The 14,313-nt window shown below is 40.2% G+C and overlaps 1 protein-coding gene and 1 long non-coding RNA gene across 13 annotated transcripts in view; one reads left to right on the forward strand and one right to left on the reverse strand.

Annotated features, from left to right (window-relative positions):
- Positions 1–14,313, forward strand: part of LOC138761898 (contactin-associated protein-like 5) — a 1,131,905-nt gene that overhangs the window by 504,566 nt on the left and 613,026 nt on the right. For 11 of the 12 annotated variants that reach the window (XM_069934835.1, XM_069934832.1, XM_069934834.1 and 8 more), the window contains one exon: positions 9,151–9,298. In XM_069934835.1, coding sequence (XP_069790936.1) covers positions 9,151–9,298 — 148 coding nt within the window. Of the gene's footprint in view, positions 1–8,926; positions 8,987–9,150; positions 9,299–14,313 lie in introns of those variants that run through there. The other variant, XM_069934831.1, reaches the window with a different exon arrangement.
- LOC138761899 (uncharacterized) overlaps positions 1–14,313 on the reverse strand; it is a 69,050-nt gene that overhangs the window by 47,963 nt on the left and 6,774 nt on the right. The gene's annotated exons all lie outside the window — the stretch shown is intronic.

Raw genomic sequence — 14,313 nt, forward strand, 5'->3', positions numbered from 1 at the left:
GAAGGACCAAATTGGCCTGTTTCCGTGCTGTAATTGTTATATGGTAACAAAAGGTAGCCATTGATCCTGCATTGAGCCAACTGTTGCTGCTGCCATGTGCAAGTTTTGTTTTAACAAAATGCATAAATAAGTTTTAACTGGGAAGGGGCACAATTTCAGTGTAAGTTTTAATTTCAGTATAAATTTTAATTTCAGTTTAAGTGTAATTTCAGTATGAAGACTTTGCAGACTATAATTTACAGTCGGCAGACTTTCGTGTTTACTTCACTGATAATGTCTTGACCACAACCAATTTTCACCTAAACTCCATGTCTTTTGTGTGAAGCAATGTTTCCAGTTTTCACTCCTGAGTGATTCAGCTTCTGTTGTAAATCAGGATCATTGTTGTTCTCAATCCAAAGATAACACCTCTTTATATCAAATCCGTTTGATGTTCGAGCCAGAATTTAATTAGCTCTCATTCTTCCAAACTCACGAATGTTTACGCAGTTTTTAAAAATGTAAATTTAGAATTACAGCATGATAACAAGACTTTTCAACCCATGAGCCCATGCCGCCCAAACAGACCAATTAGGATTTAATTTTTCAGATTTATTGTCAGATTTGGGAGTGCAAAAGAAAAACTGATTCAACATACACAAGAAGACCTGAGGTAATAAATATACAAGATAGATTATAAATATTACAGTAACCAAAGTGCAAGAATAAAGGTGTAATTTTCATAGCGCAAACAGTCCTTTTTATGGTGTCAGAGCAGTCCCTGATTAGCGTTAAAAGGGAATGTTCAAGATACTGAGAAAGAAATAGTTCTCGAACCTAGAGGTATCCATAAAACAACCGTATAATCATTAAAACCTTTCTGGTTTACTAATGAGCTTCAGGGAAATAAATATTCCTTCATGTCCTGGAGGACCTTAAAAGGTGAAATTTCGAGAGAAGAGAGTGTTCCAGTCAGGATTAAAGGCAAGGTTTTCAAGGGATTTTGGGGATCTGGCTCAGAAGAAGAGAGAGGTGTATAGCAGCTGTAGGCAACATGGAGCACATGAGGTACTAGAGGAGTATAAAAAAATCAAGAAAAGCCTCAATAAAGAAATCAGGGGAAAAAAAAATGAGGTGGTTTTGACAGACAATGTGAAGGAAAATCCTAAGGATTTCTACAGGTATATTAAGAGAAAAAGGACAGTAAGGGACAAAATTGGTCCTCTTGAAGATCAGAGTGGTCAAGTTTGTATGGAGCCAAAAGAGAGCATAATTTTTTTTTTCATCAGTATTCACTCAGCAAACGGGCACAGAGTCGTGGGAAGTAAGGAAAACAAACACCGAGGTCATGGAACCTACACAGATTAAAGAGGAAGAAGTACTTGCTGTTCAAAGGCAAATAAGGGAGGATAAATCACCAGGGCCTGACAGGGCCCTTGGACTTTGAGGGAGGCTAGTGTAGAAATGGCAGGGGTTCTGGCAGAAATATTTAAAATGTCCTTAGCCATGGGTGTAGTGCCAAAGGATTGGAGGGTGGCTCACATTGTTCTGTTGTTTTAAAAAAAGCTCCAAAAGTAACCCTGGAAATTGTAGGTCAGTGAGCCTGACATCAGTAGTAGGTAAATTATTGGAAGGTGTTCTAAGACATAGGATATACAATTATTCAGATAGCCATGGACTGATTAGGAATAATCAACATTGTTGTATGCATGGTAGGTCATGTTTAATCAATCTTATAGAGTTTTTCGAGGAGGTCACAGGAAAGTTAATGAAAGACTGTGGACTTTATTGAGGCCTTTGACAAGGCCCCACATGGGAAGTGAGTTAGGAAGGTAAAGACGCTAGGTATTCAGAGTGAAGTAGTCAAATGGTTTCGACAATGGCTGGACAGGAGATTGCTTCTCAGACTGGAGGCCTGTGATTAGTGGTGTGCCTCAGGGATCAGTGCTGGGACCATTGTTGTTTGTCACTTATATCAGTGATCTGGATGACAATGTCGTAAATTGGATCAGCAAGTTTGCAGATGACAATAAGAATGGAGGTGTTGTGGACAGTGAAGGTTTTCAAAGCTTGCAGAGGGATCTGGACCAGCTGGAAAAATGGGATGAAAAATGGCAGATGGAATTTAATGCAGGCAAATGTGAGGTGTTGCATTTTGGAAGGACAGACTAAAAAAGGACATACATGGTAAATGGTAGGGCACCGAGGAGTGTGATAGAACAGAGGGATCTGGGAATACAGATACATTCAGCAACTAAGTTACAGGGAAAAGTTAAACAAGTTAGGACTTTATTCCCTGGAGCGTAGAAGAATGAGGGGAGCTTTGATAGAAGTATTTTAAATTATGAGGGGGATAGACTGAGTAAATATAAATAGGCTTTTTCCACTGAGGGTAGATGAGATACAAACTAGAGGACATGGGTTAAGAGTGAAAGGGGAAAAGTTTAGGGAGAACATGAAGGGGAACTTCTTCACACAGGTAGTGATGGGGGTGTGGAAGGAGCGTTCAGTAGAAGTGGTGAATGCGGGCTCAATTTTAACATGTAAGAGGAAGAGGTACATGAATGGGAGAGGTATGGAGGGCTATGGACTGGGTGCAGGACAGTGGGACTAGGCAAAACAAATGGTTCGGCACAGACTAGAAGGGCAGAAGAAGCCATTTTCTATGCTATAATGTTCTATAGTTTTATGCTTCTCTGTGAACAAATAGAGGAATGTTAACAATCTGTGCAGTGCAGAGAGATTTAAAAATCAATAAAATATGAAAGTAAGATTCCTTAAATAAGTCCCTTATGGAGTTTGTTGTTGAGGTCTCTGATGGTGGAGGGGTAGCAGCCATTCAGGAACCTGGTGGTTTGAGTCTTGTTGCATCTATACCACTTTCCTCATGGTAACAGAGAATGTGCTGGGTGGTGTGTGTGGTTATTTATAATTGTCTGGTCATGCACAGCTATTGGCCGGTTGTACCTGTGGCCCCTCCCCACATGCTCCTGTATAAAGGTGACCTGCTTCACAGCTCCCTCCTCAGTGCAACACAACTGAACAGTATGGATGAACTTGTGCTCTTAAGTGAGTAAAAGCTTATTGGTTTCTTTACAATAGTCTTTCAAGTAATTGATGGTGCGTCAGTATGGATCCTTGATGATTGCTGCATCTCTGCAATGACAGCATTTTCCATAGGTGTTCTCAATAATGGGAGGGTTTTACCCATGTTATCCTAGGCTGCGTCCTTTACCTTTTGCATGGTTTTAAGCTCAGTGGTGTCCCACTGGTGTCCCCGTACCAGACTGTGATAGAGCCGGTCAGCACTCTTTCCCCCAGGCATCCATAGAAATTTGCCAGGGTTTCTGATGTCATAAGAAACATCCGTAAACTCCTGAGGAAAAAGAGGTGCTGAAGTGCTTTCTTCACGATGCCATTTATGTGTCGTGCCCAGTAAAAGACCCTCCAAGATAGTGACTCCTGTCATGATAATGAATATGTATGAGATGTACCGGAAGTCACGTGGTATGAGAGGGAGATAAGAGCACAAGCAGGAGAACAAAGGAAACTGGAAAATAAAGACCCTGAGAAGTTTACCTGATAAAACCTGTGTTTAATGTTTTATTAACTTCACATTTCGGGCCACAAATGTGACATTGGCGATGAGGATGGGATAAGCTTGAAGAAAATTAAAGACTAAACAAGATTACAGAGGATTACAGACAACTTCAAGGTGATAAGAATTTTCTCTTTGACTCAGTACTTTTGGGGCTGGAATATTTCCTCATGGCTGGGGCAGACGGTGACTTTCTAACACATAGTGGAATTGCTCATTTTGACCCGACTGGTGATGCAAGCACTGTAAGTGTGAAGTGGAAGGCATGGCTGGAAGAATTTGAATCCTACGCCGACAGTCGTGGCCTATTTCTAGATACCGGTACAGTTGAACAAAAAGCGCAGAGGAGGGCGTTACTTCTTTTCACTGCGGGACCCGCAGTTTGGGAAACATTTAGGACATTTTCGAATACTGGAAGAAAGGATGAGTACTGGAAAGCAGTAGATGCATTACATGCACACTATGTAGTGACACCGAATGCTACATTTCAACGCCATTTGTTTCGGAGAACGAGACAAGAAGAGGGCCAGACAATTGCTCAGTACGTGACGAGTCTACGCCAGCTAGCTGTTGGATGCAATTACATGCCAGCTGATTTGGACAACCAATTATTGGATCAAGTCGTACAGCACTGCAGATCAGATAAACTCAGAAGACGTCTACTGGAAAGAGGGAGTGAGTTGGAACTCACCAATGCTTTAACCATTGCTGCTGCATTAGAGGCTGTTGAAGGGCAATTTCATACCATGACCCTGAAAGACAACTCAAGCCAGCAAATTAAGAGGCTCTCACATCGCCATAACCAGCCAAGATATACGTCGACACAGGACGTGGAGTGTTATCGATGAGGAAACTGAGGTCACTTTGGAAAAGACCCATATTGCCCGGCCAAAGGTAAAGTTTGCAGAAAGTGTGGAGGTAAGGACCACTTTGCAAAGAAGTGCAAAAGCAAGTCCAATGCAGACCAGAAGAGGAAGAGTACAACTTCCAAAGGCAAAGCCTGGGGGAAAGGAAAGTATCCTGGAAAGAAATATACCATTCGCCAGATAGACGGTGACGATGATGATACCCAGGAAGAACAGAGTTGTTACCAATTTACGTTGAATGAAGTACATCATGAGAAGGTCCCAGTGATCATTGGTGGAGTGACAGTGTAGGTCATTGTAGACTCAGGCAGTGACATTAATGTGATTGATCGACATTTATGGGAGAAGTTGAAAAGGAAAAAGATCATCTGTACCTCAAAGAAGTGTTCCAAGAAACTGTATCCATACACAGCAACCAAACCATTGCAGACCATTGGATGTTTTGCTGCAACTGTTGAAGCTGGAGATAAGTACACCGAAGCAGAGTTTATGGTCATAGAAGAGAGGGGAGAACCATTGCTGAGTAGAAGACCTGGCAATACTTCATATTGGAGCTTGTGTCAATTCAATTCAGACATACGACGATATGAAGCAAGAATTCCCCGCAGTCTTCCAAAGAGTAGGAAAGCTGAAAGGTCGACGATTGAAGCTAGCGGTAGATGAAACGGTCAAACTCAAGGCACAACCAATGCGCCGAACTCCGTTTGGACTTCGTGGGAAAGTCGAAGCCAAAATTAAAGAATTGATCGAACAAGACGTTATTGAACTGGTGGAACATTCGACACAATGGGTCAGTCCCGTAGTGATTGTGCCCAAACCAAAGGGTGACATAAGACTATGTGTTGACATGAGAATGGCCAATGAAGCTATAATTAGAGAACGACACCCTATACTAACAGTGGAGGAAATACTTCAAGAACTAACTACCAGTAAGGTATTCTCAAAAATTGATCTGAAATGGGGCTATCATCAATTAGAGCTGGATCCAGGTTCCTGAGATGTAACAACATTTGTGACTCACTGTGGATTGTATCGTTACAAGAGACTATCATTTGGAATTAATGCAGCTTCGGAGATCTACAGTATGAAATCCATCGAGTGATTCAAGGCATTCCAGGAGTTTCCAACATTTCTGACGACATCATAGTCCATGCACCAACGAAGGAAGAGCATGACAAACAGTTGAGGCGTGTACTATCTAGACTACAGGAGGCAGGCCTTACCGTGAATGGAAACAAGTGCCAGTTCGGTGTGTCAGAAATGGACTTCATGGGACACAGACTTACACGGGAAGGACTAAACCCTGCAGAGGCCAAGGTAAAAGCTATTGAAGAGGCACGTGCACCTCAGAACGCAATAGAGGTGAGGAGTTTCCTGGGATTGGTCAATTTTTGTGCAAAGTTCATTCCTAATTTCGCTACAGTGGCAGAACCACTAAGGAAACTAACCAGGAAAGGTGTACCATTTCATTTTGAATCTTAGCAGAAGAAAGCGTTCACAGCGCTGAAGCAAAGCCTGACAGATGCAAAAACTCTTGGATATTACGATCCGGCGGCATCAACCAAAGGATGCCAGCCTGGTTGGTTTAGGAGCTGTATTGGTCCAGATGCATGATGGAGGACCAAGAATCATTGCCTATGCCAGCAGATCGTTATCAGATGTGGAAAGAAGATACTCTCAGACAGAGAAAGAAGCACTCGGACTTGTATGGGCCTGTGAGAGGTTCCATGCATATTTATACGGCATTGAATTTGAACTCATCACAGATCATAAGCCATTAGAGGTGATCTATGCACCTAGATCCAAACCATGTGCCAGAATAGAGAGATGGGTACTCAGACTACAACCCTACAAATATAAAGTAATCCACATTGCAGGGAAAACAAACATTGCAGATCCGCTGTCCAGATTGGTGAAGGATGGTGGTCCACAATCTAAGTCAGAATTGGGAACAGAAACAGAGAGCTTTGTACGCTTCGTAGCTATTCAGGCGACACCGAAAGCTGTGACTACGAAGGAAGTCGAGAGAGAATCCGAACGTGATCCAGAACTCATGGAAGTAAGAGAATGCATACAGAGTGGACAATGGGACAAGTGTACTCACAAGGCTTACATTCCCATTAGAGACGAACTTTGTTGCATCGAACAGTGTGTATTAAGAGGTTGCAGATTGGTGATACCGCAAAGATTGAGACCGAAGATCGTATCTTTAGCGCATGAAGGACACCTAGGTATTGTTGGTACCAAGCAAAACCTCAGGACCAAGGTATGGTGGCCAGGTTGTGATAAAGACGCAGAGAAATTTGTTAAAACTTGTCACGGATGTCAAATCACAAGTAGGAGTAACCCGCCGGAACCGATCCGGAGTACGCAACTCCCGACAGGACCATGGATCAACGTAGCTGTTGATTTTCTTGGACCTTTACCGACGGGTGAATCAATTATGGTAGTGATAGATTACTACAGCAGATACTATGAGTACGTGGTGTTGAAGTCCACAACCACTGAAAAAACAATACAAGCGTTAGCAGAGATATTCACAAGATATGGATTACCTGTTACATTATACTCTGACAATGGTCCACAATTCATTTCAGAGACATTTGCGGAATACATGAGGACCACAGGTATCCACCATCATAAAGTAACTCCGAAATGGCCGCAAGCCAACGGAGAAGTAGAGAGACAAAATCAGTCCATTGGAAAACGATTGAGGATTGCACACGCAGAAGGACAAAATTGGCGAGAAGCACTGCTATCTTATGTGGCTGTCTATCGAGCAACGCCTCATGCAACCATTGGAAAAAGTCCTGCAGAAGCATTTTTTGGGAGAAAAATCCGCACAAAAATGCCAGAAATAAAGGAAATCCGAGACGACCAGGAGATGAGGGACCACGATGCTGAAAAGAAAGGCGCAGCAAAGCTGTACACAGATTCGAAACGTGGAGCCAAATACTCAGACATCATGCCAGAAGATAATGTTCTAGTGAGGCATGAAACTGGTGGTAAGCTAGACACACCTTATTACCATCAACCCTATACTGTCATATCCAGAAGTGGCAGTATGGTGACAGTCAAGTCTCCGACTGGAGTCCTGTATAAGAGAAATGTATCAGGTGTAAAAAGGTACCAGTCCAGAGATACATCGAGCGAAGAGGTTGAAAGGCCAATACGAGATGCTGAAACTGAGAGACCTGATGATGTTCCAGAGGCAGTTACCAGCACTCCTGATGAAGTGACTAGAGGGCCAGAAACACCCGAAGCCGTGGCGAGCAGTATTTCCGACGCTGAGAGTGAACAACCGAGAAGCGACGACAATATTGCCGGCAGGCCGAAACGAAACCGGAAAGTGCCCAAACGATACGAAGACTTTGTGCCATAGTTTTAATAAGAACTTTGGGACAGTATTTAATCTTATATCATAAAGTGCATGTATGAGTGCTGTAGGAAGTAAACTTTATGTAGTTGAGTTATAGTATTACCATTAGTTACGATGTTTGTATGTTTCCGAGGGATATTGGTAAGTGAAGGTAAAGTTTATTTCTGATTAAAGGAGGGATGTCATGATAATGAATATGTATGAGATGTACCGGAAGTCACGTGGTATGAGAGGGAGATAAGAGCACAAGCAGGAGAACAAAGGAAACTGGAAAATAAAGACCCTGAGAAGTTTACCTGATAAAACTTGTGTTTAATGTTTTATTAACTTCACATTTCGGGCCACAAATGTAACAACTCCCAAGAACGTATATTTAACTTACAAACTTCATAGTTTTTGAAGGAGGAAATGCTTTACAGTTTACCTCCCTGGTGTAAACACAAAAGGGATAATTGCTTAATTAATGACAAAAGAATTTATCTCTTCTCGTGATTTTAATTTGCAACTAAAGTCCATTTACTTGGCCCAAATTATCAATGGTTTAGGAAGCATCTACTAAGATATCAGCATTAATTCTGAAGTGATAAATATTTTTTGTTTGATTGCTGAAGAAATCACACTTTCCTCTTTGGACAAAGTTCACTGGGAATGTTGTCTATAAAGGGCTCAAGGAATTATATAAAACCCTTTCCATTCAGTACATAGTATCTTCAACCCACCTACCATCAAAGGAGTTATCAAACACAGGACTGTCAGACTTGAGATACCTTCTTCCCAATGGCTGTGAGACTGATGTACAGTATGCTGCAACTGTGAAAATCATCCAAAATATTTATACATATTTATTTTAGTTGTTTTTGTAATCTTTATATATTATGTTGTGGCGGTGCACATCCTCATGGTGAACCGGCCCCGCTTATATCGCCACGTGGCGGGGCAGCCATGGGGAAATGGCGTCATCAGTGGTTTCTCTCTGACTCCAGCATCCCTTCCAGTGTGCACCCTGGGCAGCGATTATGACGTCACAATACACCAGGTGTCTGAGCTCATGCTGCCCTTAAAGGGACACGCTGAATTGAATAAAAATAGTTGTTAACGACCCTCAACATGGTGGCTGTGTTTCTTCCACTGCTCACACTGCCACAATGTATTGTTTATTTTTATGTGTGTACCATGGTCTGGAGAGATATTGTTTCATCGGGTTGTATATGTACAATCAGATGATAATCAATTTGATCTTAAACTTCAAATGTGATTAATGATTTTAGAGATCATCCAGAGAGCAAATAATTATTAATGGCATTATATTTTCCTTCCCTTTCCTCTAGGCCTTCACAGGAAACTCCAATGCTGACACCGTTGTGCAGCACAAGTTGCAAAACTCCATCAAAGCCAGATTCCTTCGTTTCATTCCTCTGGATTGGAATCCCAATGGAAGAATTGGAATGAGGGTTGAACTTTATGGCTGCTCTTACAGTGAGTATCAGAATCAAATGGTTGTGCGTTGGCGCCGGCCCCTGCATTTCAACCAGCCCAGACAAATATTGCCTGATGTTGACTAGGAGGCTGTGATATCCAATTGACATGTTGAGATGATTACTGGGGCAGTGAAGAAAGATGGAGAGAAATTAATTCCTCTGGTTATAGATCCTAGAACAATCTTAAGTTTCATGTTGATGTCAGGAATAGGGTGATCTTTTATCCATTTTCTTAATATAGGATACCATCTTTTGAAAATTGGTGAGGAATTCCCCTACCAATAATTCAAAACTACCCAACATTCCATTTACTGAATTATTTTTAAAAAATGCAGCAATTAAACATGAAACCATGTCAAAGCTGTATAAACCCAGCAATTTATTACAACTTTTGGGATAAAGGAACATAGGAATGCCTCCAATTAAGCAGCTGTGGCCCTTTAGAAGGGCTCATCATCTCACCATTGTGCTTTCTGTTGTGTAATCCTACCTGTATTTTTCTTTGAAGCAAATTCTTTCAAGGTCTTTTTTTTTAAACTTTATTTAAAATTTTATGACATGAATAAAATAAAAATTACATTTAAAGAAATAATAAAAAATAAGATAATAAAAATTAGAATACTACATCATTAAACTACACAAATTAATCCCCCCAAAAATTATAACACAACATTAATCATCTAATTTAAAATTAGTCCAACCCTTGCCCCCAAAATAAAGAGTGAAGAATGAATTAACAATATTGTAAATAAAATAGAAAAAACCCCACTTACAAAAAAAGTATAAAACTTAACAACAACAAAAATTACTAACAACAAACAAAAATATCAATACTAAAATAATACCCTTAAACATATATTTAAATCAAACATAATACATGTATTTAACAAATGAAATCCACTTTATAACTAAGTTCAAATATTAAAATCATATATCAACCACATACAAAATCATAATTAATAATACATAAATACAGAATTTCCATTAATACCAAGTTTCCTTTATAATTCATCGAGAGAACAAAAACATCCCTTAGAAAAACAATCAGATACTTTTTATTCCCTTTCCCTCCCCTTATATAAAAAAAAGAAAAAAAAATGAAAAAAGTTCAAACTCTTATAAAATTCTCCACATTCTTCATTTATAACATCTTCAAAATTCTCTATCAAAATTAACTTAATTTTATTAAACTCTTCTCCCTCAATGTATTTGTACTTAATTTTCTTCTTTTTCTTATCACCTTTCCCCTCATCTTCCTCTTCATCTAATTCAACATCCTCAATTTTTGACTTATTATCTTCTGTGACATCATCCTCTTAAAAAAGAAAGAAAAAAAGAGAAAAAAAAACCCAAAAAAAGAAAAAAAAGAGAGAAAAAAAACCTCCTAATTCCCTCTCAATTACAATCAGAAAACAAAAAGAGTTTAAAAAAATAATAAAAAAAAACCTTCACTTCTTAACCCAAAAATTAAAAAGATAAAAAAAAACAGGTCGGAGGTCACAACTACCTCCTCCTGTTTAAACCGCCCAAAGCGGTAACTCCCTCAAAATATTGGGTGTGAGATAACTCACAGGTAGCTGATGACTTCTGGAAACTAGTGCCCACCCAGTTCCCTCTCCCAACTCCCATTTCATTAAACTATCATCATTATTTAAACTATTTAAACTCTTCTCAAAAAAAAAGATAAAATATTTATTTTTTTAAATCAACGTTACCACTGCTTCCATTTCTTTTAAAAAACTGGATCCCACCTTACATCTTTACTCTCTTTGGAGACCTTGAAGGACTACATCGTTCCTGAAACTGCATGATTGGTAGAGACTGAGCAAAGTCCATAACCTCTTTAGGATTGTCAAAGAACTTTGGCTAATTTCCATCCTAAAAAATCTTCAGTACCGCAGAATACCTGAATGTTGCCTTATGTCTTTTTTTCCACAACCGTTCTTTCACAGAATTAAATTCGTGTCGTTGAAACATAATTTCTTGACTCAAATCTTGATAGAAGAAAATAGGATTATTCTGAACCATCAAAGGAGATCTATTTTGCTGGGCATTTCTAATAGCCGTACGTAAAATTGTCTCTCTGTCACAATAGTTTAAACAACGGATCAAAACAGATCTTGGATTCTGTCCTGAAAAAGATTTTCTTCTTAAAACTCTATAAGCATGTTCCAGTATTAAACCTTCAGGGAATTTATCCTGTCCTAACACTCGTGGAATCCATTCAGTAAAAAAATTTCTTGGATCTGGTCCTTCTATGCCTTCTGGCAAACCAACAATTTTCATGTTGTTCCGTCTAGATTGATTCTCCAAATAATCAACCCTTTTTGCTAAATTTTTATTTTGGATCTGCAATGTTTCAATTATTCTATTTTCATCTTGCAGTTGATACTGTGCATCGACTAAACCTTGAACACACATTTCAAATCTTTCAATGGTTTCAAGCTTAAAAGCTCCATTAATGACTTCTGCCATCACATTAATCTTGGAAATAAACAGGTTCACAAAATTAGCTAAGTGACTCGATACAGAATATATCTTATCTTCAAGATCCTTAACAGACATTTCAACAGAAGTAGATTCAGGCGTAATGGGGTCTTGCTGTTCCTTAGAGACCACGGGATCTTCTGTCCCTTCCCTTAATTTAGTATCTTTTCTAGCAGTATGACTTCGTATAAAAATCCCACTCAAAGACCCCCAGCAATGCCAGGAGACTGAAGATCAGGGTTATCTTTAAGCCAAATCTCTTTAATCATCTTCACTGAACCGATGTCTGGAAAAACCGTTGTAATTGAAGATGCATTTTGCAGCGCCACCACTATAGCAGTCGAATGACAACTCTTTAACTCTCCAGCTGGTGGCGCCCCAGCTGATTCAACTGTCAAAGCCTCAGCATCAACACCCGCAGTGGCCACCGTGTGAAACATTGGCACCCGTCGAGCCCCTTGTTCTGAAAGCTGTTGAATGCGACCTTCAGAGAGCCTCACCAGCTTAAAACGAAGCTTCAATGCCGAACTCTTCACGTCCTCCTCTGGATCCATTCTACGCTGAGTCCTGGCTTCTTGTAAACAAGTAGGCTCAGACAATTTCGGAAAATGTAGTTTTTTAACAGTCTGTTGATATTTTCTTTTACCTTTTTTTTTGCATATAAACCATTAGGCACTAATCCAACACCTCTTATTATTTATAAACTTTTAAAAGAACTTTAACGGGCACTTAAAGACAAAACAATAAATCAGAGTCAGGAGAGGTCTGGAAGGCACGTCTGTTCCCTACGCCATCTTGCCACGCCCCCCCAAATTCTTGCAAGGTCTGTGTGTCTTTCAGAAGAATGTCATGAACATCTACACTGTCAACAATTACCTTTGCAAAAAGACTAGCTTTCATATAGCAACACTGAGAGGTGTTGAACAAGAAAATCTGTGGACTTTAGACTGCAGATTATAGTTGATACTGTCATCCTCATGGCGAACCGGCCCTGCTTGTATCGCCACGTGGTGGGGCAGCCATGGGGAAATGGCTTCGTCAGAGGTTTCTCTCTGACTCCAGCATCCCTTCCAGCGCGCACCCTGGGCAGCGATTATGATATCACAATGCACCAGGTGACTGAGCTCATGCTGCCCTTATAGGCGTGGGCTGAATTTGGAAAAAAAAAACAGTTGTTAACGACCCTCAACATGGTTGCTGTGTTTCTTCCACTGCTCACACCACCACAATACACTAAAGTGCTGAAGTGCTGGAGAAACTTAGCAGGTTATGCAGTATCTATAGGAGGCTAAGTTATATGACCAAAGTTTCAGTCCTGAGCCTTCCATCAATCTACCTTGATGAAGGGCTCAGACCTGAAACATAGGTAATATATATCTTTGCCTTTAATGGACATTGTGGGACCTGTTGAGATTCTCTAGCACTTTTGTTTATTAAACACTGAGAGGTGACTTTACAAGTGACTACTCTGTATTGATAATTAGCAACACTCATTGCATGGGGAGCTGACCTGCAAATGACACAATATGAACTCAAGTTCCTTTGCTAGATTTGCATTGACCACCACATCTCCTGCACAACATAGTGTCCAAAATTTGTTATTTCTATCATTCCAATCAGGCATCATTCACGAGACTACTGCTTTGTGCATGTCCATTCATCAAATAATAAAGATAGTGAGTTTATTGTCATATGCCAGTGGTTTTAAAACCGCGGACTTGTCAGCCACAAACGAGCCTGCAGCTGACGTGGACATTACCACTCCATAAATCTTTGTCCGCGAAGCCAAGCCAAAGAAGAAAGAAAAGAAACTTACATTCCACTTTCATCAATCCAAATGCCATAAGTGTTCTGTGATTATTTTAGCCTCCTATATACACTACGTAACCTGCAGAGTTTCTCCAGCACTTTTGGTATATAAGTGGGAAGCGAAGTTCAAGAACTATTGCTTTTGACCCAACTGTTACTGAAATATATTGCTTGAGAAAATTGTCATTGGCCCATTTCCTTTGGAGTTATGAAACCGTGCACATAACAAGTCAATTAGGTACGATTAAAACAGTGGTTTTAAAACATTTTCTTTCCACTCACATTCTACCTTAAGTGATCGCATACTAATCATAGTATGCTTATGGCATAGGGTTTCCTTAAGGTGGAATGTGAGTTTAGGGGGGATATTTGAAAACCACTGTCATATACATTGTAACATTTATATAGATTGTTATAGCATCCTTCAGCCCAACTTGCCCATATGGACCAAAATGCCTCACCCACCTACTTGCCTGCATTTGGCCTCTACTCCCTGAAACCTATCATATCCATAGATCTGTCCAAATGTTTCTTAAGCATTGCAATAGTGCCTGCCTTAACAACCTCCTCTGGCAGTCATTTCCCACCAGCCTCTGTGTAAAAAAAAGTTACCCCTCAGGTTCCTACTGAATATTTCCGCCCCCCCCCCCACCTCACCTTAAATCTCTGTCCTCGGTTCTTGAATCCCCTCCTCTGGGCAAAAGACTCTGTGGGTGT

This window comes from Narcine bancroftii, chromosome 4 (genome assembly GCF_036971445.1).
Source record: "Narcine bancroftii isolate sNarBan1 chromosome 4, sNarBan1.hap1, whole genome shotgun sequence".
Taxonomy (NCBI): Eukaryota; Metazoa; Chordata; class Chondrichthyes; order Torpediniformes; family Narcinidae; genus Narcine; species Narcine bancroftii.